General features: G+C 42.2%; 1 protein-coding gene across 1 annotated transcript; it reads left to right on the top strand.

Moving 5' to 3' along the window:
• The first annotated feature begins 553 nt into the window (after window positions 1–553).
• Window positions 554–19,031, top strand: AFP (alpha fetoprotein). The gene is made up of 14 exons (XM_004596188.2): window positions 554–638; window positions 1,403–1,454; window positions 2,737–2,869; window positions 4,774–4,985; window positions 5,906–6,038; window positions 7,566–7,663; window positions 9,132–9,261; window positions 11,750–11,964; window positions 13,539–13,671; window positions 14,115–14,212; window positions 14,702–14,840; window positions 16,423–16,646; window positions 17,636–17,768; window positions 18,975–19,031. Exons 1-14 carry the CDS (start codon window positions 554–556, stop codon window positions 19,017–19,019), a joined length of 1,830 nt encoding a protein of 609 aa, XP_004596245.2. The 3' UTR covers window positions 19,020–19,031.
• The last annotated feature ends 8,177 nt before the right edge of the window (window positions 19,032–27,208 follow it).

Below are 27,208 nucleotides of genomic sequence, written 5' to 3'. Positions count from 1 at the left end.
TAAATACTTAAAAATGTACTTTATTAACTTGCAAGCCAGATGAAAAGGATGTCTGAACTAAACAATAACATCATAATCAAGCAATGTGTGTTTAATGAAGAATCTGAATTGATCAAACAATATGTTCAGTGCCTGGCCTAATTATGGGCACTTAATTAACATTTTTAAAGAATTCACTGAAAGAATTTAACATCTCATTAACTTTTTAATTTGAGAGAAATTAATTATTCTGCAATTTAGGGGAAATTATCTCTTTGAATACTATGTCGTTCGAGAAGATTATTTGCTGATTTCAAAATGGAGTGATTTTTCAAGGTCCTTTTTTTTTCCACCTCAAAGAATCCTGTGTCCTTGAACGTAAAACATAGATAACCCCTGTGGTGTTAATTATTGACACATCATCCCATTTTCAACCTAAGGAAATAAAGTAATGGATATATCAACAGAAGGTTACTAGTTAACAGGCATTGCTTGAAAAAAGTATAAAAGAATTTTTGTCGTGGTCTTCAGCATTCTACTTCCAGCACTGCTAAGAACGAAATAGTTGGAAAACATGAAGTCGGTGATATCAATGTTTTTACTCTTCCTGCTAAGCGTTGCAGAATCCAGGACACTGCATACCAATGAGTATGGAATAGGTGAGTTCTTCCATCTTTTTCCTTCTCTGTATATCACAAGTTTCAGATTTGCATTTATTCATTTGTACTGGTTTCTTTAACTAGACCTTTTGCTCTACACAGGAAAAAAATTATTCAACAGGTGCATATATATAAACGGAAGACTAGCCTGCATGAGGTTTACAGAAGCATAATAGTGCTTAACATGATCAACAAATGGTTCATATGTTCCATGTCTAACTTTTATACATTATTTGCTCAATTGATTGATATATTTTGTTTATATATATATATATATATGTGTGTGTGTGTGTATATATATATATATATATATTGTTTGTGTGTGTTTGGGTGTACTATGTCATGTAATTTCTGGTTCCTTATGAGTAAAGCTTCCCTCTACAATGGCAAAATAAATAATGCTTATTCTTAATTCAGGAAAACAGGTCCTTTCTTGTCTGTAGAAGCATTGAGACTTAGGTATGAATGGTTAACTGTGACATAATTATGTCCAAATGGATGACTGAAATGTATTTTATCCATTTGAGTTTCAAGCTAATTACAGTATCATAGAAGAGGAGAAGTCATTCAGTTGGAGACAGAATCTGGAGTTTAGTCTTGGATTCACTATAAACTGTTTGTTTCAACTATTTTCCTTTATGTTTCTTAGTCTTCTTGTCTTAGTTCTAAAATGCTATAGTTTTAACTTAAATACAAGTGCTTCAATGCAATAACGATTTATTTCCTGGATGCTGCTGAAAACACCATTTTTCATTTCCTTTTAGCTTCCATTCTGGATTCCTTACAGTGTTCTGCAGAGAAGAATCTAGTGGACCTGTAAGTGTTGCATATGCAAATGCATTTCAGCAAAACGGTGATGGTGTTAACAGATAGTTAAACGAAACTGGATAGCCTTGTACATTTTAAAAGCACAAATGTAAATCAGAAAATTTTAAAAAGTTATCTATACTGAATATCATGTTGTGTAAGATGCAGAGTAGATGAATGATTTAGATATTGATGTCTAAATGCCTCAAAATTCCTTCGTTTTGTAATGTGAACATAGGGTCTAGTCAGTCTCTATCATGAATGAATTCAGGAACTTTTTCAGCAATATCAATTGGATATTATAATATTTTCTTTCCTCTCTACTATTTAATTTCTCATACTATTTAAGTCATCATAAGTCATGGGAGGAAAAATATTCTGTTTTTTGTTATTTGTGGAGAATGTGTCTTTTTCATGAATGCTGTCTTTCCTTTCCACTTTTCTGAAAATGCTAGTAAGGAATTAAAAAAAAACAAATGTTAATTTCTGTTTCAAAGGTAGCATTACACAGATAGAGCGGGAGAGACAGGTCTTCCATTTATAGGTTCACTCCCTAAATGACTATACCTACTGGGGCTGTGCCTGATGGAGTCCTAGAGCCAAGACTCCCTGGGTCTCCCACAGGGATTGCAGAGGCTCAAACACTTGGCCCGTCTATTGCTGCTTTCCTAGGCACATTAGCAGGGAGCTGGATCCGAAGTTGAGCAACTGGGTCTTGAACCAGCACCCATCTGGGTTGTGCATGGTCTCATAGATGGTAACTTAATCTGCTAAACAACAGTGCTGGCCCCTCTAGTAAGAGATTTAAAATAGGGTGCTGCTACTACTACTTGTTCACAAAACTGGCATAAGCACTGCTTTGAGTCGGGGCGTAAGCGTGGTGGTTTTGGGTTATACCTTGATCAGGCCAGGATTGGCAAAGGTAGAGGTCTAATGACCAATTGTGCACTTAGATTTCAAAGAAGCTGTGAAGAATATGCATGCCCAGTTGTAGGTGCATTGCAGTGAATGGGTAATCATAAAAAAGAGGAGTTACTCTTATGAGAAATTCATTTATTTCTGACTTTTAATAGCTGTTTGTATACTTAGAAAGGATGGAGGTGAGGAAAGACTGAACCTTCTTCTCGGGTGACTAGAATAGTAACTTCACACAAATGTTAGTGGAGGTTGCCCTCCAAGCAGCTTGCAACACAAATAGAAGACAGAACAAATAATACCTACACTTGAGAAATATGGATTGCAAATATCCGGTTCTTAGGAAGTTATACACACACACATATATATTTTTCAGAGCTACCATATCTTTGGCCCAATTTGTGCCAGAAGCCACTTATGAAGAAGTAAGCAAAATGACAAGAGATGTGTTGGCCGTCATTGAGAAAGCCTCTAACAGTGAGCTGCCTGCAGGCTGTTTAGAAAATCAGGTGAGTTGGTCACATCACACACACACACACACACAGAGCATTGTGTGTTTCACTAAAATTTAATGTGCAAAAGAGAAGCTATGGGGAAGGCCTTGGAAATATACTTAGATATTTGAAAAGCTGCATGAAAGACAGATTAGATTAATTATGAATTGCTGCAGAGGGTGAGAAAACAACGGTGGGCATCAGACATACCAAGTAGGGCACCTCAGAGCCAAGCTCTGAAACAGGATGATCTAGGTGACTACCAGCGAGTCAATCCCGTTAAACTTCAGTTGTCTCATTTATAGCATAAGGATAATAACAGTTTCCATCTCAGACTTGTAATTGACATTGACACAATAATAATAGGAGTAGTAGTTACTTCTTATTAAGCATCTACTTCACCAACATCATGTTGGGGCATGTTATGCACACATTGATAATGGCAATCTTTTGCAACACAGAGAAGGGCACAGGTCAAAATGATTATTCAGTGAGGCAAAAGACCCCGAGTGCAGCTTTTTAGAGAATATTAGCTTTGCTTGTAAGTATTTATTTAATAAATCCTTACAAGAATCCTAGGAGGTAGACGGCAATGTTCCAGTTGAGAAAGCTGAAGCCGGAGAGTTTGAGTAACTTTTTTAAAGGAACTATCCAATGGCATGAAGGTTTGAACTAAACCATGTGACTCCAGATCTAATACCCTTAGTGTTACATTGCACTGATCTCTACCTTACAGTGAATGAGGTAGGCAGTGAGTGAGGTAGGCAGCGCATGGTACCCATGCTAGACTGAACAAGCAATCAACAGCAATAAAACATGATTGTCAGTTACAACGGAATTTTGGATAAGCAGTTCTTATTTTAGGATAAGCATGTCTCAAAGTAGAAACTCAACAGATAATATTATAGCCAATTATATTTCAATTTTGAAAAAAGCCTTTTTAGTAATGAAAATAAACCAGTTCTGGAACAAAATTCTCAATGAATACTCTGTCACAGTGGGTTGATGAAACAGCCAAAGGGGGATGTGATGAGAACTCTGTAAAGAAAATGCCCCCTTGAGATAAGAGGGGGCATTTTATGATTCCATAAAAATCCTGGTGCTCAATTTCTTATTTTTGGCTTGTCCTCATAATCTGGAAATTTTGCAGAACACAGTCCCTTTCAAGCTTTTTGTCCAGTTTATGTTTATAGTATCATTGTGAACTTAAGGACTACTTGGAAATGCAAATTGAGAATTTTACTTAAAATTTACTTGAAACTTCTAAGATTCTTTAAATAGTCACCATTACAAAAACCAAATAAGTGTCACACATTCCTTAGTGGTCTTCTTCAGAATGTTACTGTTACTCAGCTTATTCTGGTGGAATCAAGGCACCTGTATGTGCAACTAAAAGACGTTTAAGTCAAATCTATCATTCTGACCAATGATTGTGTCCGTATTTTCTTCCATTTCAAAATCAGTTTTACATTTAGCTGAAAATAATGTCCAGTTTTAGATGGTTGTCTCTTGTCATAATGAAAGCCAAATCTAAGGAGCATCTATAACCCAAACACAATTTATACACAAAAGGGAAATTTATCTCTTGTGGAAAATTGTTTATAACAGAAAAGAGAACAAATAAAATAATTCAACATGAGGTAAGGGAAAAAAGGTACAAAACATTGTATGGATTTTTTTTTCACTTAAAAATAGAACAGTTATGTGCAGTAGCAGTGAAGTACTTGGGGCCGGGCATTGAAATTCCGTTTCTCCAAAGGCAGTAGTGAACACTAGCCAGCAGGCTATGTTGGGATCTGTGTGGGAAGTTTCCATGATCTGTAATTCTCACACTGGATAGGTGAAACACTTCCATGTGTATTTCAGAATCTCTAAGCAAAGTTTAGCATCTTCCAACCAAAATGAAACCTGTCTTCCAGCTGCCTGCCTTTCTGGAAGAGATCTGCCACGAGACGGAGATCTCTGAGAAGTACGGAGTTGCTGAGTGCTGCCGCCAGAGTGGACAAGAGAGACATCGCTGCTTTCTAGCGCACAAGAAGGCCACTGCCGCATCCATCCCACCCTTCCAGCTTCCAGAGGCTGACACGGGTTGTAAAGCATATGAGGAAAACCGGGAAGCATCTGTGAACAGGTCAGGATCTGACTTCAAGGTGCATGGTCATTCCAAAGGGGTAGCAGGACTGAGCGGAACTTAGGAGTTCTGCAATTTATAGATACACTCCCAAGTAGAAAGAAACAGAGACAATTGTTGACATTGCACCTGCTGAAGTCAGCAACACAGGAGTTAGCAGTAGCTGCAGGCACAACTTCATTTCCACAGCATGTTAGATACTGAACAGGCCACACAGCAGACTCATCAGCTGTTTCTTAGTTTCTTGAGATGTACCTTCCCCCGCCCCTACTCTAATCTCTCAATTTCATCTTCCCTAAGCAGATGCTAGTATTACACAAAATGACTCATTCTGAACTAATTTTTTTCCCCCTTGTGTTTGCCAAATTGCAAAGGAAAAAGGTTGGAGGGATGGGCTTTGACCTCGCAGTTAGTATGCCTACCTTCCACTTGGGTAGACTGTGGTTGGCTATTTGGTTTCACTCCTTATTCCAGCAAGTAAGTGAGCAAGAAGTGACAGAGTGCCCTCACCTCTAGATCACTCCACAAAAGGTCACAATAGCCAGGGAGGACAGGGGACACCATCAGCTCTCCCACACGGTCGCTGTTGCTTCCCAGCACATCTGTATAGGCAGGAGAGCTTGAATCCTGGAAATGGAACCCTGAGACTCTGGGGGGATGTCTTCCCTGGTTAGCTTCTTGAAGGCTTTCATAAGAATTACAGTCAGCATGTCTGCTATTTTAGTCTCATAACAGATTGATTTTTGTCTGTCATATTGTTTCCCCCGGAGGACTTTAATGAAGAAAACTTTTGGAAGCATACAAAACCCAGATGCATTTCATTGCTGTCAATGGATCAACAAATAACAGAGTGGTGTCCCAACTGTCGATAGTACTGTTTTCGTGTGTTGTACAACATTCTCATTCATTTCAATCCACAGATACATCTACGAGATATCCAGAAGGCATCCTTTCCTGTATGCACCTACCATTCTTTCTCTGGCTGCTCGCTATGACAAAATAATCCCATCTTGTTGTCAAACTGAAAATGCTTTGGAATGCTTCCAAACAAAGGTACAGCATCTGGTTATCTGAATTCCTTCTGTGGCCTGCATGACTTGTGAAATCAAACACTATCAAACATAGAACTGTATTTTTGTGGGCAGCGTCAATTTCAGGATTGAGTATAGTGCAGCAGTCTGGAATTATTTGTGTCTACCCTGGGGATCTTTCTGGTGTTTCATTCACTCACTCCTTCGTTCAATCAACAATTTTTTTTCATTACGATTTAAGAAGTGAGTTGGGTGGGATAAGGAAGGAAAGACAGAAGGTGAAATGACAACATAAAAGAAAGGAGTGAGGGGTAAACGGAGAAGAAAGAGGCAAGAGGAGAAGAATAACAACGGTAAGGGCTTTATATTCACTAAGTGTTAGAACAAATTTGAGAAGGCAAATATTAGTTATCATTAAACAAAGAAGGAAAGTTAGGTTTAAAGACGTTGCTAGAGTTTTCAGTGTCAGAGAGCTTGAATCATGCTGGAGCGATGAACCGCTTGCTTCCAGAGGTCTTATAACAACAATTTCCTAAGAACTGCTAGGTCTCAGGTTGTGCTGCTATCTTCCTTTTCTTGTATCCTAGCAGATACTTAAAGGAGCAGCAGAGAAAGGTGGAGGAGGAGGATGGGGTGTGGGCAATCGCCTACAAGTGGAGTGTTAACTCTGACAAGGCTAGAAGCTTAAGCGGATACATGTGGAACATGGCCAGTAGGTTAAGGGAGATAGACGCGTCTTGTAGCCAATTGCACTGCTTTTGGTGGGCGGGGGCTCTGCCGGAAGACGCCCTCTTGCCTGCCCCTTCATTGCCCTTTAAAAGCTGTAACCTGTGGCTAATAAGGCGGATCTTCTTCATCGGTTTGTCTCCGGTGGTTCCTCGGCCGAGGGACACTGTGGGCTCACGCTCGGTGATGTTGGGCCTGTTGGCAGGGCTAAATCCCAAGAATGGGGCAAGCATTGGGCACAGCAGTTAAGAGGCCCTTTGGGATGTCTGCATCTCAGTGTGCCTGGACTTGAGTTTGAGCTCCATTTCTAAGCTACCTTCCTCCTTATGCACACGTGGGAGGGGATTATTCCAGGACACCTGGCCTCCGATGTGGGAGACCTGGGTGGAGTTTCAGCTTTGCTCAGTCCTGACTGCTCTGGGCATCTGGGGAGAAAACTTTCTTGTTCTTTCTCCTCCCATCATTTTACCTTTCAAATAAATGAAACTTAAAAATAAGAAATAAACAGGACTCTCAACCTGTCTTAAAGCTGTTGGAAAGTATGCTTGTTTAGTTGTGATTTTCAGTAGGAAAGTTACAATGTTTCTATTCCAAGTTATCTTTAATAAATTTGTCTGGCACAGATGCATAGAAATGAATCTAAAAAATATGAAAGAATGAATAATATTCTGGGAAAATGCTGTTTATAAAGTTTAGCAAAAGGTGTTTCATGATCTCAGGTGTTAGCTGTATCAGCTGCTGTTCTAATCAAAGTTTAAAATGTCTAATTAAATTTTGCAAACAAATACATGGTTTCTTGACCTCTTGTCTATTCTCCATCTAGGCAGCACCAATTACAAAAGAATTAAGAGAAGTCAGCTTGTTAAATCAACATGTTTGTGCAGTAATGAGAAATTTTGAACCCCTCACCTTTCAAGCTGTGTAAGTTGGAGCTCTGACTGGGAAAGGAATGAGATTTGTAGAACTATCCTTTCGAATTTAGGTTCTTACTTCTCATGGTCATTGTCATACAGAATGTAACGTTATTTGATGAGTGTGGTGTGTTTGAAATCACACACTCATAGCTAACAGATTGGTCTGCTGTGTAAACCTTACTAAAGCCTGGCTGAGATAATACTTGGAGAAGTATGTTGAAGTTTACACTGTTAATCTCTTCTGCCAGATACTCTTCAAGTTCTGGCTCGCAGTCAAACTATACCTCAGCGATAGACCATATGTCTTTAGCCACTCCACAAAGTAGGTCAGTCTCTGCTTATAAGACATGCTTTGTATTAACTTTGCTTTCTAATCTGCTTGAAGGACTCTTATGTCAATTGCTGCTTCCTGCGGAAATATTCTCTTGAGTTAGTATTATTGGAATGTGGTGTTAGGAGCAAAACGAGTTGGAAACTTTATAACTACTTTAACGTTCTCTTCAACCCTTCTACAAAGAAATATTTCTGGTTTAGGAAAATATCTGAGCTGCTAAAATCAAAGAGCAGTAAAATGTGCTTTCAGAGTTTGTTTACATTTTCTTGTTTGTTAAGTTATATGTTAAAAAGTGCTGTTCGTAGTTGAAGGCCATGATTAAAGTTTTTAGTCATGGGCTTAGTTCCTGAGACAGACTTAAATTTCATCTTGGGAAAAGCCAGATCCATCTTTTTACCAGTCTCCAATTCTGTTGGAGATTTAAAAATGGATTTTGTAAGCTTCCTTACTTAAATCTTAGTAATCAAATAGAGATGGAGAATTTTTTTTATTGTAGTGAGGTTATCATATGGTATCCAGAAGTGAATAAAAAGCTGGAATTGATAAAGAAAATCCATCTTTATCAGTAAAATCACCAATGCTAATTACTACAGTGGGTGGTTGCTTCACACAGTTCTTAAAATGTAACAAATACAAGGAATGGGAATTTGTGTTTCTCGCCTCCCTTTTTGGCATGGTGACATGTCTGATGGGCTCCCTCTAACTCATCCTTCTTCTCCCATCTCATGGGCGTGCACATAGGCACCCCCTCCTTGGAGTCTCAGAAGTATTTTTTTCTCTCAAGTGAACAGTGACTGTCATTCTAATGGAATTTTCCATTCTGTAATTGTTTAGCCTTTGGCATCCACTCCCTCCAGTGATGTGCAGATGCACGTCATAGGGATGAGCAGCAAAAAGAGAGACTCCATCTCACCCCAGGGAGGGCTTTAGGAGAACACCGGCAAACTGGGCTTCAGAGTCACAGTGTGAGGCCCAGAGAGCCTTGGTGGGAACTGGCAGGACTTCAGGACACGTCAGCTTGCCTTTTTAAACAACAAGGGCACTTCAGATCTGGTCATGTCTCTAAGCATGCTCACACTCTATAAATGCTACTTTGTTTTGATAGATACAATTGATTTCTATTTTCTTTCTGCCCCCCCAGGACTGTTACTAAGCTGAGTCAGAAGTTTCCCAAGGCGAATTTCACTGAGATTCAGAAATTGGTCATGGATGTGGCCCACATCCACCAGCAGTGTTGTCAAGGAAACGTGGTGGAGTGCCTGGAGGATGGGGTAAGAAGTCGGGCTTGTAGAGTACCTCTACTTTTGTTCTCTGTTCTTTCTTTTTGTCTCCATTCTGTTAGACAGCAGGCTATTGGAGCTCATCATGGGATATGGTAACTAGGTCACCAAGAGGCGGTACTGACTTATCCCCGTGACCATTCCCACCCTTTTGTGAGACTGGAGCCTCCCAGTTCTTCTTCTTTTTTTCTTAAAGACATTTATTTATTTATGTTGAGAGGCAGAGTTATACACACACTGAGAGAGAGAGAGAAAGAGAGAGAGAGAGGGAGAGAGAGAGAGAGAGAAAGAGAGCAAGCGAGAGCTCTTCCATCTACTGGTTCACCTCCCCCCAGATGGCCACAAACATTAGGGTTATAAGACAGGAGCTTCATCTGAGTTTCCTATGTAGGTGGCAGAGGCCCAGGCGCTTGGACCACCCTTTTCGGCTTTTCCAGGCACTGTAGGAAAGGGCTGCATTGGAAACAAGCAGCCAGAACTCAAATGAGTGCTCACTTATTAATAGTGATTTCACACTCTGTGCCACAAGGCTGGCTCCCCAATTCTTCTAAGGAAGACAGTAACTTCTCAGGAGGCTTCCATGTAGAGTCTTGGATGTCAGACTGTCCTTTCTAAAGAGTTACTTTCATTTGCTTGCAAGGTAGGGAAACAAAGAGGGACGGAGAGAACAAGAGACTGAGACTGTCTACCTGCTAATATGCTTTTCCAAATACCTGCGACAGTCAGGGCTGACCAGGCTGCATCCAGGACCCCACAGCCCTCCATCTGTGTCTGCCATGAGTGTGGCGAGAATGCAAGTCATTAAGCCATCACCTGATCTCTCCTAGGTACGTTAGCAGGAATCTGGAACAGATACGCAGGTGGATTCTAGCCTAGGCTTTGAGTTGGGATGCGGGTGACTCATGTGGAAGCTTAACCCTCTGAACCGCAGCACCTGCCTCTTGATTCTTTTTAATGTATTTGGGCTTACATCCATTTATCCTATACATTGGTGGATGTATAGTGAGTATTCCTATCTGCTAGCCACAGGGAGAAGCACATGCTGTGGTGACCTCAAGGAATTTATGAACTGAAAGAAGAGATAAGCCAGTGGTCTCCTTGAGGTTAGAGTCTATCATTCGTTGGCCGCTATCTCTATGTGACTATGCTTAGCACCCCATTGATGTTTTTAGTTTGTTGGAGAAACAAAGACCACAAAATAACACAAGAAACTGTCCCATGAGCTAAAAAGCTAGCCATGTCAAAAAGATGCTCCAGTGAAGGGCTCTGGAAGCATCGGAAAAACAGAGCAAAAACTCCCCAGTGGAAAAATTAAGTTCACTGTGATATGCTGGGTGGATGTTCGTAGCTGAGAAATGCGTCCTAGCTCTTGGCTCAGAGCAACACGTTTTCTTTCTTTCTTTCTTTTTTTTTTTTTATTGCATTTCATTGCATTATGAACCCCAACCCCCCCCCCCCCACGGCAGATTGCTCCACCTTGTTGCATTTCCATAGTTCAAATTCAGTTGACATTCTTTCATTGGAGGTTTTGACCAGTCATAAAGTCCAGCATCTTATTGTCCTGGTAAGTTCAATGGCTTCTTGGTGAGACCATCTCTGGTCTGAAGGTAGAACCAGCAGAGTATCATCCCAATCAATTAAAAGCCCCAACATAATATTTACAACCATTTACAACATTATGGCATTAATTGACATGGTATTGATTAACCAATATGTAACTAGGGAAATGCAGGTTCTCAACCACAACCTGTGACTTCCTCATAGACATTTCAATTTTGGTTTACATTCAACCATGTTCTATATACCTTAAAATGGCTTAGATTGCTATTCAGCTGTCTCATGCCTATTTTAATGTTAGTATTTAGCATTTTATAGCATTGAAGCATGATTTTGCTGAACCTGGTTGTTTTTCGGGTGGTCTAACTCTATAACTTTAACAGGACATATGTCAACAGTTTAGGTGAGCATGTTCAGAGCAACAGGTTTTCAGTCCCGTGATCTGTATCTGCAAGCCTGCCCCTTTCTGGCTGTCACCAGCACTGCCACAGCATTGTCTACACACTGCCCTCTGGAGGCCATCATGGGTCGGTGCAGTTTGCTTTGTATCAGGATATCCTTGGCAAATCTGAGGTAGCATATTTGCATACTAATAGGAAGATCTACAGCAGTTATATGGAATTGAAGGGCTCATGTTCTTATTCTTAAGGATTCCCATTACAATTAATTAATAATACAACATAGTTGGTAATTGTCAAAAGATTGAACAGATAATTGAAAAAAAAAGTGGAGCACTGAAGTGGAAGACAAAGGTAAAATGTCTTACTTTCTTCCTTTTCCTCTCCTGCTTTTATTCTTTTTTTTTCTGTTCCTCCCCTTTTCCTCCCTCTCCGAATCCTTGCCTTCTTCCTGCTCTCTTTCCTAGGATTGGTCCTGAAGCTCTTCGTGAAAGAATTATATACTCTTGTTTTTCCCATTACAGAAAAGAATTATGTCCTACATATGCTCTCAGCAGCACATCTTATCAAGCAGAATAGCAGAATGCTGCAAACTGCCCATCCTTGAACTTGGCCACTGTGTCATTCATGCGGAGAATGATGACAAGCCTGAAGGTCTCTCTCCAAATCTAAGTGGACTGTTAGGAGACAGAGATTTCAACCAATTTTCCTCACAGGAGAAAAACCTCTTCTTGGCAAGGTAAGTGTTCTGTAACGGTGTGCTCCCGTGAGCAAAGACTGTGATGTTGCTGACAGCTGCGTGTGGTCGAACTGGTGTTTGAGCTCAGTGTGCAAAGACATTCGGCTAGAGTGCTTTGAGCCAAAACAGGCTTAAGCTCACGACTCAGGACTAGAAGATGGAGTATTATAAAGGCAGGGCCTTCACCAGTGCTGCAAGGAACGAGCTTGTATTTGACCTTTGATTTGATTTGATAGGAATGCCTCTGGGTCAGAGACACTGTCTTCTGTAAGGATGACTCACATGAAAGCCATCATTAGACTTCCAAATTAGATGTGGATGTTTCTGTAATAAGAAGAACTCAGAATTCAGAAAATATTCTCTTGTTACCATAGTTTGAAAACAAATTTTTCTCCTCAGATTGCAACTCAACATACAGTGCTAGACAACAGGTCTAGCCTCCTTGAATTGGCACAGCGTATTAGCTATTTATTGAATACACACTTTATGTTTTTTTTAAAGAATATCAAAGCATACTCATAGACATTTACTTGCAGTAGCTTGTTGTAATGAAGTTGATAGGCTTTTAAAGAAAGCCTCAAGTAACTGTATTTTCCTCTACTACACATACGTATCCATGGACAGTATTAGAGAAGTGATTTGTGCAGTTCTTTGGACATTTTACGTAATGATTTTCAAGGTTCTTTCGAAACTTGCCGGTCCTATTTTGATTCAGTGATGAAAATAATGATCCAATTTTCTCTTTAATATTCTTTGAGGATATTACTCTATCGTTGCATTAAAATTAGTCATTCACACATTGTTTGTGCTGCTCCAATGAAATGATTTAAACTAGTTCAAAGTCCAGTTTAAGAAGCACATTATAAATTTATTGCTGGGAGAACCATACACAAGTGGTTTCTGCAACCTGGGAATTCTTTAGTAAATTGAAGAAGTAGCTTTAGGTTTATATCCCTGTACACCTCACGCTAAATGTTTTCCAGAGGCGAACGCTGGGATCTTCACAGTAGGCTTTGTGTCTGGAGAAAACCACTTTCTCCAACACAGACACCTGCCTAGTGTCCTTGATTCAGGTATCTGTTGTGGTATCAACTTTCCAGGGAGACTTTTTTCTTATCTAGGTGTTGAACCGGTGGCTACGCTCCCTCCACGGGTCACCCCTTTCTCTTTCTTCCTTCTTCCTTTCATTTTGTTGATTTATGACTCCCTGGAATAGATGGCCTAGTTTTTGCTTGCTGTGTCTGCTTCCCTATGATGCTTGCGTTTCAGGAGACAGGCATTTTTTTCTTAACACATGGTTGACTCCTCTCTGCTTAAAGCAAGGCTGGTAGAGAGCACACACTGAAAAAAATATATATTTGTTGAAGGAATGAAGGTGGAGTTCATAGCTGAAAAGTCACAGTGAACTGCAAAAGAAAAAAAAACTGCATTTTGCGGCAGAATTTTGGAATTGTAATTTGTAATAGTCAACTTGCCATTCCTGTATACGATGTTCTATAGGAATATTAGAGAAGCAAAGATTCATTTTGCCTCTTAGTTCCAATAGTTTCTGACATTCCCCCCACACGTTTCAGTTTTGTGTATGAGTATTCAAGAAGACACCCTGAGCTGCCCGTCACAATTGTTCTGAGAACTGCTAAGGGTTACCAGGAGCAGCTGGAGAAGTGTGCCCAAGATGAAAATCCGCTGGCATGTCAGAATAAAGGGGTGAGTCACATTGGAATTTTGGGAAGAACCTGGAGTATTTGTTGGAAAACTTCCAGCTGTTAGGTAATAGTTTGGCTGGTTATACCTAGTTATCTAGATATTAAGTAGTCACACTTTGGAAATGTGTGTCAAACAAAAAATTCTTTGATATATAGAATATTCATTTTTGACCAGCTGCAGAAAGGCATGAGTTTTATACGCAGCTAAAACCTTGTATCCAAACATTGAGCTCTGCCATCTGATAGCTTTGTGATTTACAAACTTTTAAGATTCCTCTCCCCAAACACCATTGGATTTAATTCGCTAAATTAATGTTTTATCATCTCTAATATTAGGAGATTGATTTCCTGATGGAATAAAATAGCGGTCAATTTTTACATGCAATGTTATAAGCAATGCTAGGTTCTAGAAGCAAATGTATACATTCATATTTGTAATTTCAGGAAGAAGAATTACAGAAATACATTCAGGAGAGCCAGGAAGTGGTAAAGCGCAGCTGTGATCTCTACCAGAAGTCGGGACATTATTACTTTCAAAATGCGTATGTTTCTATGTATCTTAAGTGTTTGAAGAATGGCCCATGGTTACTCTCATTTCAATTTCTGTTTCAGATTGGGACACAGTGTAATCTAATGTCTCAATTTCCCCCAAGAGAAGGTAGCCTATCCTAGTTCCCTCTTTTGTGGAGCAACAAAAATAGTCAGGGATGTCTGATCTGTTAACCATGACATGAAGTCCCCAAAACCGCAGCAAGTTTTGCCTAAACATAGCCATCTGAGTCCGTCATTACGAAAACACCAGAAGTTCTGAGACTGCCACTAGGAGTCAGCCTTTTGCCCAAAGGCTGGAATTGGGCATATTGGAATATTGGGACAGCACAGGGAACACTTGTTAAGGCATCTCAAAACTTGGTTCCAAAAACTTTTGTCTTTTGACGTCAGAAGAGGGTCTTTGAAAAGGTGTAGAACCTCCCCCAAACTCATGGATATCTCAAGAGAACTTGGTAAAAAAAAGCAAATGCTTCTTTCAGATTCCTTGTCGCCTACACAAAGAAAGCTCCTCAGCTGACCTCCGCGGAGCTGATGGCCTTCACCAAGAAGGTGGTGACCAAAGCGGCCATGTGCTGCCACCTGAGTGAGGACAAACGACTGGCTTGCTCTGAGACAATGGTGAGAGGCTGTCCAGGTCCATCTGGTTTTTGTGCTGTTTGATTGGATAACGCCTCATGGTTCCCACAGAGGGTGGATGGTAAAAACCAGCGTGGAGATGGCTTTCCTGGGTTAGTGGAATTAGTTCTAGTTAGAAGGGAGGTGAGAACTCGATTTTGAATGATTGACTTGTGGTCAGACTCTCAGTCCCAGAATGGAGGGTGGAAGGACAGCCGGGCTGTTTGTTCAGGAGAACCTGAGGGGGCTCCAGGTGCAGCAGGGAGAGGGTGACCAACACATGCTATTTATGATGCTTTGCCTTTGTGTCACCCATAATGTTAAAAAAAGGAATAGATTTACTTTTGAAAGATTAAAATTTGACATTTTTAGTATTTTTTTTGCCTTTTCTAGTATAATTTTAACATGGTTCTTATAATAGGGACAGTTTTTTCTCCCTGTTGACAAGTTACAAGGCTCATGACATGCTGATTCCTGTGTATTGCCTGGAAAACGACTTTCTGGCTACTGACGCCAATATTCTCTCAGTTCCTAATACTTCTTGTTATATATTTGACTATAGGTTGAATTGTTGCTCCATGATTTTTCCCCTTAGAGTCACAACTGCAAACACCATGATCTCTCTGCTTCTCCCCCAACCCCTGTCTTACCACCCCTGCCTTTTTGCTTGCTTTGCTGAGAGGAGCGATTTACTAGTTGGTCTTGATGCTTCGAGAAGTTCCCTAGGAAGTGTGGAATGATGCTGTCCTGTGGGTGTGCCTTTCTGCGGGTATAGGCTGGAGTCTCCCATGGGGGAGCTGCAGGTGGCAGGAAGGTGACACAGCCCAGCAAAGCAGGCCCTGGAGACCTCCTGTCTACCTTCTCATCCCACTTTCCCCATATGTTAGTCATGTCACACTGGGACACTGACCCAGATCGCAAAGCTTGAGCTTTTAGTTTGACATTTGAGGATAAAAGTTGTACCGTTTTTGCTGCGTCTGCGTAATTCATGAGATATAAATCCTGACCCATACCATGCACACAGAACACATCAGTCCTCATCACAGGCTGTCATTAGGCACTTAAGAGGTAGCTCTGAAGTGTGCAATGGAGAATTGGATGCTAGGAGAGCCTGACGGGCACACCTCAATTAGCACCATGGATCAGCTGTTAGAACGGGGTTATGCTTGTCTTACCTTCAGAAGGTCTTTCCATCTCAAAAGTAAAGCTCAACTAGAATTACTTGGACAGTGTAAGACAATGTTAGACACATGCTGTTTTTGTAGGTCAGAGCCATTTTCCTCTTCAGAAGTAGGTCTGTAACAGGAAGCACACTGCAGAGAACCTAGACAAGGAGCTGAAGGGACCATCCTCGACATCACATTTGGAAAAGGTGTCACAAAATGCTCAGGTTGATCTTAAACAGATGAGTGAACACTGGAATCTGCGATTTGGCAGTAATGATTCTACACAGACGATTAATTTTCCTGTAACAGTAGTTGTAAATTGCTGGACACTGGTAATTTTTGCAGGAGTTTTCTGGAAACCTGTAAGGCTTCGTGATGAGTGCCCATTCATCCCTGCTGTCCTGTTGTCCTCTTCCCAGGCTGACCTTGTTCTTGGACAGTTATGTATCAGACACGAGGCAACACCTTTGAACCCTGGGATCGGCCACTGCTGCACGTCTTCGTACGCCAACAGGGCACTGTGCTTCCACAAGCTGGTGCTGGATGAAACCTATGTCCCTCCGCCATTCTCTGCGGACAAGTTTGTCTTCCACAAGGATCTGTGCCAAGCTCAGGGAACAGCGCTGCAAACCATGAAGCAAGAGTAAGAAATTATTACTTGCTGTGTTGGGGGAGACATTCACCTTACACAGTGGGGTTTTCTGCCTCAGCCCCAGAGTATTGGTGAACTCCTTGGTAGAACATTATGATCTCCAAAGTGCCCAGTCTCACTTGGAAAAGAGGTCAGAAAAAATCCAGTAGGGCAGACAATTTCCTGTTTGTGAAAGTAATTTTCATTGTAATTCTTGCAGTGACACCTTTTGGGGGTGCAGAGAAAATGGGCAATTTGAAGGTAGAGGGCATTAGGGAGTGTATTTACATGAAGTCTGTGCACTTGCCTCCCCCAGATACAAAGCACACTCCATCCGTCATCTTTGGTACTATTTATGCTTTGAAGAGAATAATCATAACATTTTATTCATACGATACGGTGTTAAAAAGTGACACATCTATGTTCTGATTCACTTTGGGGGCGTTCTGCAATGGTAACGGTAGCGTGAGTCAGTGGAACTTAACGTTCCTAAAGCACTTGGTTCTCACTGGCTCTGTAAATGGCTTCCCTTCCATGGGAAACCTGTTCTTTCCTTTCCATTGCTGTCTCAGGCAAATTTCAAGGTGTGAGTTTGCCTTGTTGTCACTACTCAGTTGAGCTCTGAGTTTAAAGTGCTCCTAAGGAAACAGGGCCGTCATGCTGCTGGGGCTCAAGGACAGCTGTTGTCATTGTGGACTGCAGGGACTGGGCAAAAGACATGTTAGAAGAAAGAGTAACAAAGAATATTCTAGATCACCAGGAAAAAAGAAGTCACACTTTATGTGGAAGTGTGGCAGAAGCGAGATGCTAGTCTCCATCTAGAAGCTGCCCAGAGGGAGAGCAGCAGAGTGCTGTGCCTGCTGCCTGCGTTTCTGGGGACTGTGTGTGCATACGTCCTGGCGTGGGGTGAGGCAGCGGGAATTGCTAGGGCTTTGCACACTCCCTGCTAGGAAGCTTCTTTGCAAAACCACCTTAGCTAGTGCTGCGTTTGGTTTTCCTAGGTTCCTGGTTAACCTGGTAAAGCAGAAGCTGCAGATCACGCAGCAGCAGCTGGATGGCGTCACGGAGGATTTCTCGGAGCTGCTGAAGAAGTGCTGTCAAGGCCAGGAGCAGGAGGCCTGCTTGGCCGAGGAGGTGCGTGCGGCCTGCGCCTCCTCCCGGGACGCTCAGTCACAGAGCATTGCACTCAGCTAGAGATGGAGGGGTTGTGGGAGATATAAAAAAAAAATGACAGTTTTCTCTTAAATATTAGGAGAAATTATACTTTTAAGATATATTAAGAGAATGAGTCCTTTTGATTTATTTCTTAGTAGAAAAAGCTGTTTAGTAAGTACATAGATAACTGATGGTGATTTACACAGTTTCTGGCCTAAGATTTATCATTCCAACTAAACTCCTGGAAAGGATTCTATAGAAAATTGTGTGGACAGGATATTGGGAGGCAATTATAGAATTCTGTATATGCTCAGTTTTTATAATGGGATGTTTGATATTTGTGTACATGTGAAGTGATAAACACAATTGTACTAATTGGTTATCCGTTATAAATTTTTACTTTATATTACTAAATGTGTTCAAATATAGCATCATTATATTTTAAAAACACGTTCTATATGCTTTTTGTAAATCTTATCATTATAACATAACGCTAAAGTTTGGAAATTTTGACTTATGCAAACTGAAATATAGATCCTATCTAGATATGTACAATTTTTCTGTAAGTGACATAATTCAATGGCTGTGGCTAAGCCAGGCAGAAGCTGGGGGCTGGAAACTCAAGGCAGGACTCCCTTGTGGGTGTCAGGGAACCAGTCCCTTCAGCCAGCATGCTGCCTCCCAGGGTCTGCATTAACAGGAAGTTCGAATCAGTTACTAGCCCTGGGAAGCAAACCGAAGCCCTCCAGTGTGGAATGAAGGCTAGGCTACACACTTACTCCTGCATGGATTTTCTGTAATACAGAAAGATTAGTTTCCTTTGATTTATGAAGACATTTGATGTAGAGGCTATTAGAAAACAATACTAGTGTTTTTTGGCACATTGTTTGGTTTCCGCTGTCTAGTGATTTATGGCAGAAAGGGTAATATGACATAAGAATAAGAAAGGATTCAGAGATTGGTTCAGGAAAAAACCCTACTGCTGCTATGAGTGGATTATTTTTCCTGTCTGATTTCCACTATCCCAGCTTATTGGCCTCCAAGGTGTATTTTTTCATTGTTTAATAATACAAATCGTATATCTACAAATATGTGAATTCATCCTGCTTTGTGGAGTTCACTGTGTGACTGGCATGATTATCCATTCCTTTATCTAATTACTTTTTATTTGTTCTGAATTTTTAGGGTCCAAAGCTGATTTCGAAGACTCGTGCTGCTTTAGGAGTTTAAAATGCTTCAGGTAACAAAAATTCAACAAGACAGAATTTAATGTTAGTTCTTCCCAAATATTAACTCACAGTGACTCAGATTCTAAGTACCATTAATTTTCTTAAACAACAATATAATTTCATCAAAAGCTTATTTAAAAAACACTGAGGTGATATTATGCTCCCTATTCAAATTAGTGATTCAATTAATGCAAAATTCTTTAAAGGTAGTTTAAAGGACTTAGAGAATGGTATTGAATCTGCTGGCTCTTATACTTCCCTTATTTCAAATAAGACAGCCAGGGATCTTCTGCATCTATTCATTAGATTTTCACTCAGAATATTTTTGTTCATGTTACAGGAGAAGAGAAGAAAAAAATGTCCCTTCATTGTTCTGTGTGAATGGCCTTCATGACAACTTTTGTGAATTAAAGAAATGATTACTCTGTAAGATTTCCCCCTGTGTCACTGAAATAAAATGTCTTCAAATGTTTACTTTTTCTTAGTCTACTTATTTATGAAATTCTGTAGATGTTTTTAAAGAAAGTGCTGTCAACCGTTCCCTGAGGCAGATTCTGCTAAAAAAAAAAAAAGTGTTGCGTATTGGTCATTTTAAGAGATTCAAGCCACCCAAGCATAGATTTGTAAGCCTGAAGTCTAGTTCAATATTTCATGCTGCCTAGGCACATCGTTTGCTACATGGCATTTAAACATCCTAAAGTAGTCTTGGGATAAGGGAAGAAATTATTATGTTCCTGTAAAATCCAGGAAAATAGAACCCTTTCCCTCAAACTTGTTCAGTTTTATTAACAGACACTTGAAAACATATAGTGGATAAAATGCAATCAGCATTTGCTTCAATTAGTTTTTTATTCCCTTTGAGTGTAACTACTGCTTTCTAGTTGCTGCAGTGGAGAAGAAAGCAACTAAGCAGCGATGCCATAGGGTTACGAGCATCGTAGAAGCAACATCACACCGCTCAGAGCATCAAAGGCTGCAATAGGTCAGGTCTGGCTGCAGAAAGCCACGAACATCTAGGAAGGGTAGTAGAAGATGAGTGGGCATTCGTTAGTTCCAGTAAAGGAAAACACTATTTCATGAAAGAGGAAAATGTAGCCAAAGGTGTGTCAAGGCATGATTAATGGTTTTAGGAGAATACTGTGTGGGTAGGAAAGAAATGGTTTCCGATCACAGAACTGAAAAAAAAAAACAACAAAAAACCCCCACATTACCGGAGTAGCAGGCGCCATCTCACTTTGATAGCACTTCCCCTCCCCCACTGGCACAGAGACCATCCCCCTGGATCCACAATGACTACAGTGGGTATAAAAAGCTGAGGTTGACAGAGAGCTTTCCCAGCACTTCTGGAGGCATCCTGAGAAGCTGAGGGTCTGCCTTTATCACTCCTCTTGCTACCCTGAGTAGACAGTAAGAACTTCAGGACTGTTTTGGAGCTAGGTGCAAAGTTGGTTGAAGTCAATGTTGAACAAATCCAAATGGTCATTGTCCCAAGACTAGTGGGTCTGAGCAGAGCCCCTGGACCTGCTTTAGTGCCAAGTGAAGTTCAGCCCTGTTGTTCTCATACCCCAGTTAGCATCATCAGTGGTTGACAGGTACAAACTCACGGTCGGCCTCAATAGCAGACAGCTGATGGCAGTGTGGGCTTTGTTCCTATGCCCAGGATACAATTGTCTTAGTGGGCTATAGATTTCAAGTATGATCTAGTATTGTGGCATTGGTGGGCACAGGACTAGGAGTCTAAGCTTACTCTCATCCAAGGAAAAGACCAACAGGGACAGGTACTCTCTTTTAAAATACTTCTACAATTCATCTGAATAGCACACCCACTGTTGATTTGGGGCAAATTAGAGCTCGGGGATATTTGAAAAATGTGGAGTTCATGTGGAGTCTTTTCTGACAATATATGAAACTAGGAATCAACAATAAGAAAAACATTAAAAATGAGATAAACACATGGAAATTAAATAATTTATTCCTGGATAATCAATGGGTTAAGAAAAAAATTAAGGAGAAAATTTTAAAATGTCCTCACACAACATGAAAGTGAAAATCATACAATACCAATGCAGCCTAGAGCAAAAGAAGTACTAACCAGGAAGTTTATAACAATCAATGTTTGCATCAAAAAGCAGGATTTCAAATAAACTACTTACTACTGAGCCTAAGGAATTAAAAAAGTAAAAACAAATTAAGTGCATAGTCAATGGAAGAAAAAAATAACAAAATTCAGAGCATACATAAATGAGATCAAATGAAAAAAATTAAAAAAATCAATATAACAGAGCTAGCTCTTTATTACAACTATGAACAAAATTGAAAAATCCATAGATTAAGAAAAACAGATAACATTCAAATACATAAAATCAGAAATGAAAACAGATCTGGTACTAAGAATACTGTCAAATTCAAAGGTTTGTTAAGAATACTATTAGCAATTATCTGGCAATAAATTTGATAACCTAAAGAAATGGTCAAATTCCAGGACATATACACTTTTCTAGTATCAAACCATGAAGAGGACCCAGTGCAATAGCTTAGCAGCTAAAGTCCTTACCTTGCATGTGCCAGGATCCTATTTGAGCACCAGTTCTAATCCTGGCAGCTCCACTTCCCATCCAGCACCCTGTTGTGGCCTAGGAAAGCAGTTGAGGACGGCCCAAGACTTTGGGACCCTGCACCCACGTGGGAGACCCAGAAGACACTCGCGGCTTCTGGCTTCGGATAGGCACAACTCTGGCTATTGTGACTGCTTAGGGAGTGAATGGAAGATTTGACTTCCCAATGAAAATAAAGTAAATCTTAAAAAAAGAAAAAGAAATCATGAAGAAACAAAATACCTAAACAGACCCATAATAATCAGCAAAATTGAATCAGTAGTAAAAATTTTCCCACAAAGAAAAGCCCAGGTATCTTCATCAGTGAATTGTATCAGATATTTAAAGAAGAATTACAGCAATCCTTCTTAAGTTATTAAAAAAAAAACCAGATGATGAGGGAATTATTCCCAACTTATTCTGTGATGTCAATCTTACCTTGATACCAGAAACAGATGACTCTGCAGGAAAAAAAGAAAAACTACAGGCCAATACCTTTGGTGTATATAGGCAACAAAAATCCATCGACCTTATAGTCTCCAATCGCCCAGATATTGGCAATCATCATTTGGCTGGGGTAGCTGTCCATATAGTCTGTTCTGCAGGCCCCAATGGGCTACCATGTCCTTCATGTGCACCGTGGTTTGCTGTCCAGCACTCCATCCTTTACACTAAGGAGGACCAGTTCTCATAGATGAGCTCATGGACCTGCACTAGGTGACCAGGGCCATGCCAGACCCCACCCCTGCCCTCTGGGGCTTATGGATCTAGCAACCACCTTCCAGGTGGGACCATGGCCCTGGGCCATGCAACCTGGGACCCACCGGACACCCCACTCCCGGGACTCATGGACACGGCCCCCACCACTCAGACGGGCTTGGTGACCTGGACCAGGAGACCCAGGCTCCTCCGGGCCCCCCACCCCTGGGGCTCACAGACCCAGCAGCCTCTGCACAGGCCGCCCAAAGGGCCTGGGCCAGGAGAACCAGGTTCCACTGGACACTCCCATCTCCAGGGCTCAAAGATTTGACATCCACTACATAGGTGGGCCCTAGGGCGTGAGCAAGGAGACCCAGGATCCTCCAGATACCCCACCCTTGAGGGGGGCCGAAGGCCCCAGGCCATGCAACCCAGGATCTGCCGCATCCCCCACCCTCAGGGCTCATGGATTTGGCACCCACTGAGCAGATGGACTCAAGGACCTGGGCCAGGAGATGCCCCCACCCATGGGGTTCACGGACCCAACACCCACTACTTAGATGAGCCTTGGGACCTGGGCCAGGAAAACCAGGGCCAAGCCAGACCCACCACCCCTAGGTCCATGGGTCCAGTACCTACTGCACTGGTAAGCCCAAGGCCCCAGGCCATGTGACCCAGGACCAGCCAGACTCCCCACCCCCAGGGCTTGTAGACCCCAAATCCACTACATAGGTGGGTTCACTGGCCTGGGTCAGGAGACTCAGACGCCTCCGGGCCCCTGACCCCAGAGCTTATGGATTTGGTACCCACCATGCAGGTAGGCCCAAGGCCCTGGGCCAGGAGACCCAGCCCCTGCTAGACTCCCCACCCCTGGGACTTATGGACCTGATACCTACTATGTAGGTGGGCCCAAAGACCTGGGCCAGGAGACTCAGAGCCCTCCGGACCACCCACCCTTGAGGCTCATGGGTTCAGCATCCACTGTGCAGGTGGGTCCAAGGCTCCGAGTCATGAACCCAGGAACCGCTGGGCCCCCACCCCCAAGGCTCATGGACCTGGCTCCCCCACTCAAGTGGGCTTGGTGATCTGGGCCAGGAGACCCAGGTCCCTCTGGGTCCCCCCACCCCTGGGGTTCACAGATTCAGCACCCACCAGATAGATTGACCCAAGGACCTGGGCCAGGAGATCCAGGGCCAAGCCAGACCCCATACCTCCAGGGCTTATTGACCCAACACCCACCATATAGGTGGGCCCTAGAACCTGGGCCAGGAGACCCATGATCCTCCAGGTCCCCCACCCCTGTGGCTCATAGACCTGGCACCCCACCACCTCCAGACTGACATGGCTCATCTTTCCTTGGCATCCACCAGTGGGTCCTTCAGCTGCAGAGTCAGCCCCTTGTCCTGGCTCAAGTGTGAAGTTGCTGGTGAAGTGGCCCAAATCAGCCCCTCCTGCACCCCATCCTGGTTTTTGGATCTGCCGGTGGATGTTATGAACTGGCCTGACCTGGTTCGTCTCCTGATCTGACCCATATGTATGTCGGGTACTGTAACCCGTTCTGGTTTGGGCTGCTTCTTGTCTTGGTTCTTGCACTTACCTGCACACATTGCAGCCCAACAAAGGAGTTCACCAAACTCCTCTATCCGGTCTCCTCGCAGTGGCAGATCTTGCACATACCAGTGGGTCCCTGGTCCAGGCTGACTTTGTCTACCTGTTGTTTTGGCAGGGACAGTGTCCATGCCCAAATGTCCCACACTCTTTCAGGTTCTTATTATTGGGTGTTTCACCCCATCCACACCTGGTCCATATCTAGACACAGTTCTCACATGGTTCTGTGGGAGCCGAGACCTAGCCCAGCATGTTCTACACCCATCCTGACTCTCATGAGTACCAGTGGGTGCTGGAGTCTAGCCCAGTCTGGCCCTCCCCAGTTCTAGGCCTCACCCATGCCGAAGAAAATTGAAGCCATGTCCAGCCCAGGACAATGCAACAATTCTGGCACTAGCATTCACCAATGGGAATTCCAGCCCAGCCGGGGATCCCCCTTGTTCCCCAACCAGGCCCATTCCCAGCCACAGTAATTGCATGTGCCAATGGAGATTGCTGTTCCACATTAGTGAGCCCACATATTGCCCTGCAGATTCTACTCCCAGACCTGATTCACTCACGTATTTGTTGACTTCATGGCCCAGCCTCACAGAATCTGTATGCTTTTCTGATACTGGTGGGTTCCATGTTGTAGTCCTTCAAGTTAAATGACCTTGTGTATGGAACTTCCAGAGAAGTCATTCCTTACCTGGACCTGAACCCTAAGGTCCTTTCTGATTCCCACCTTTGCCATCTCTCATACTGCCTGTTAGCTCCACATCCTCAAGATCCCAGAGCACATTGCCAGGTAGCCTGCATGGCTGGGAGAGTTTAGCACCCAGACCTCCAGACTTACCTGGGCTGCCCCCACCAAGATTAATGATACATCATTTTAACAGACAAACATAGTAAGGAGGACAGTTGTGAGGAATGATTCGGACATCCCATCTTGGACCTGGGGCCACTACCTGTTTCTCCTTTCCCACAGCTCACAAAATTTGCGCCAATCTGGTTACCCACCAATGAGATGTAACCTCATGTCTTACCTGAGAACCTCACCCACTGTTCTCTCACGGCGCCTCCCCCTGATCCTCGCCCACCTAACAATCTACTGTGATCATCTCAGTCACCAGTCCCTGTGGGCCCACCCACAGCCCCTCTCAACCAATTCCCCATGTCCCCCCACAACTTGCAGGCTCACCTGCATGTGTGCCCCCTTCCCATCCCTCTTTACCTGGCTCTCCCCCTTCCTCCTCCATCTTGCCCCCTTCCCCGGCCCTGGCAGCCCCCCATCCTGCCACCATGGCAAAGGATGTTTCCCTGTGTGTTCTCATCCCCTCTGTTCCCCCTCCTCTTCCTATCCTGCTGGAATAAAGGACCTCCTGAGCACCTTGCTGCGTCTGGAATTTTGGCTTGTGGTAAACTAATAGTGAAAAGAGGACTTGGCTGCAGGGATTAGCTGTGTGTAAGAACTTTAAGTGCATATAAAACTTAACAACAATAATCTTAGGATAATCTCAAATGAAAAGGCATTTGATAAAATTAATGACAAAAATACCCTGAACAAATTAGGTATAGAAATAATGTACCTCAAATGTTTCACTGTTGGATTTGACTAATACTGGATTTTGTCTGTATAATCTTGTCTTTATCTTAATGCTTTCTGGAAGGGAACTTGGTATCCAAATAAAGTATGTACCCTCATTGTACTTTAAAGGCATACTATGTGGTGCTGAGTTTATTCTGAAAATCCAATAATTTAAAAAAGAAATGCACATTTATAAAAATTATATAAAAGAAATTAGACTTGTGATGGAATTTTTACAAAAAAAAAAAAAAGAAAGAAAAGAAGGAAGAAAGAAAGGGAGAAAGGAAGGAAGAAGAGAGAAAATGAAGGAGACTTCAGCAGAATGTAGGCCTTGCAAGGCCAGCTGAAAAGCTAAGATTATAGTGTCTGGAGAAGAACTGAAGGCTTTCTTTCCTAAATCTGCAGGACAAGAACACCCATTTTCATCCCTTTTATTCAACATAGTACTGGAAGTTCTAGCCAGAGCATATTAGGTAAGAGGAAGAATAAAGAACATTCAAATCAGAAAGGACGAAGTCATAATTGCTTGCAGATGACATGACATTACCAAAAAAAACCACTCAAGACTTCCAAAAAACTTTTTGAACTAATAAATTCAACCAAGTTACAGAATAAGAAGTTGATGTGCAAAGAAATCAGAAAAGCAATTTGAGTTCTAGCCATCAAAAACAAACAGAACAAAATAAACTCCAGGAATAAATTTCATGTAAGAGGTCAAAGAGTTCTACAGGGGAAATGGTAAATCATTGATGTGAGAAAATGAGAGGATACTAAGAAAGGGCAAGCCATCTGTGTCCATGGGGTTGAAGCAAAGCGATTTAGAAATGCAAATCCATCCACATCAATACTACAAAGATACCGTCGTGTGACAGGAGACAGTACCTGGAACAGCCAAAAGGATCTTGAGAAAAAATAATTGTAGCAAGGGGACATTATGGGTATGACTTTCGATTATAAGGTTATAGTAAGTAAAACAGCATGGTTCAGCATAAAAACAGATCCACAGACCGAGGGAACTGACTAGGACTCTGGAATTAAACCCATCCATGCACAGCGAAACTGATCTTTGACACAGGTTCTAAGAAAATGCCTTGGAAATACAGGATGCTGGGAAAATTGGATATCTACATGGAAAAGAATAAAATGTAACACTTAGCTTTGCTCATGCACAAAAATCAATGAAAAAGAAAAGACTTAAACTTTTCAAACTACTTGAATAAAACATAGGGAAGCATTTCAGGATTTGTTAAGGCAGTGTAGCTTCTTCCCCAGTGGGTGCCTGTGATGCCAATCGGTGGTGAGGGGGTTCGCTATGTAAGCACCCTGAGACTATTTGCTGTGGGACCTGCTCTGGCCTTCCCAGAGCCCACCAGGCTCCAGGCTCTGGGGCTGCCTCTCTCTGCTCCTGGTTTTCCTCTTGGGAATTTATAGGTCCTTGCCCTCCTCTCTTCCCCTGCTGTCTTCCGCAGCCATAACACTAAGTGCCATTATTGTAAAGGCACAGCAACACCTAACAATGATGTGGCATTATTGTAAAGGCAGATTTACAGAGCAAAGGAGCGACAAAAAGATCTGGTTCACTTCAAGTGGTTGCAACCGCTGGGGCTAAGACAATCCGAAACTGGGAGCCAGGAGTTTCTTCTGGGTCTCCCACGCAGGTGCAGGATCCCAAGGTGTTGGGACATCTTCTACTGTTTTCCCAGGCCACAAGCAGGGAGTTGG

Source organism: Ochotona princeps, chromosome 7, assembly GCF_030435755.1.
Source record: "Ochotona princeps isolate mOchPri1 chromosome 7, mOchPri1.hap1, whole genome shotgun sequence".
In the NCBI taxonomy this organism is placed as follows: domain Eukaryota; kingdom Metazoa; phylum Chordata; class Mammalia; order Lagomorpha; family Ochotonidae; genus Ochotona; species Ochotona princeps.
The sequence above is the reverse complement of the archived record's forward strand: the minus strand, read 5'-3'. Positions and strand labels throughout refer to the sequence as shown.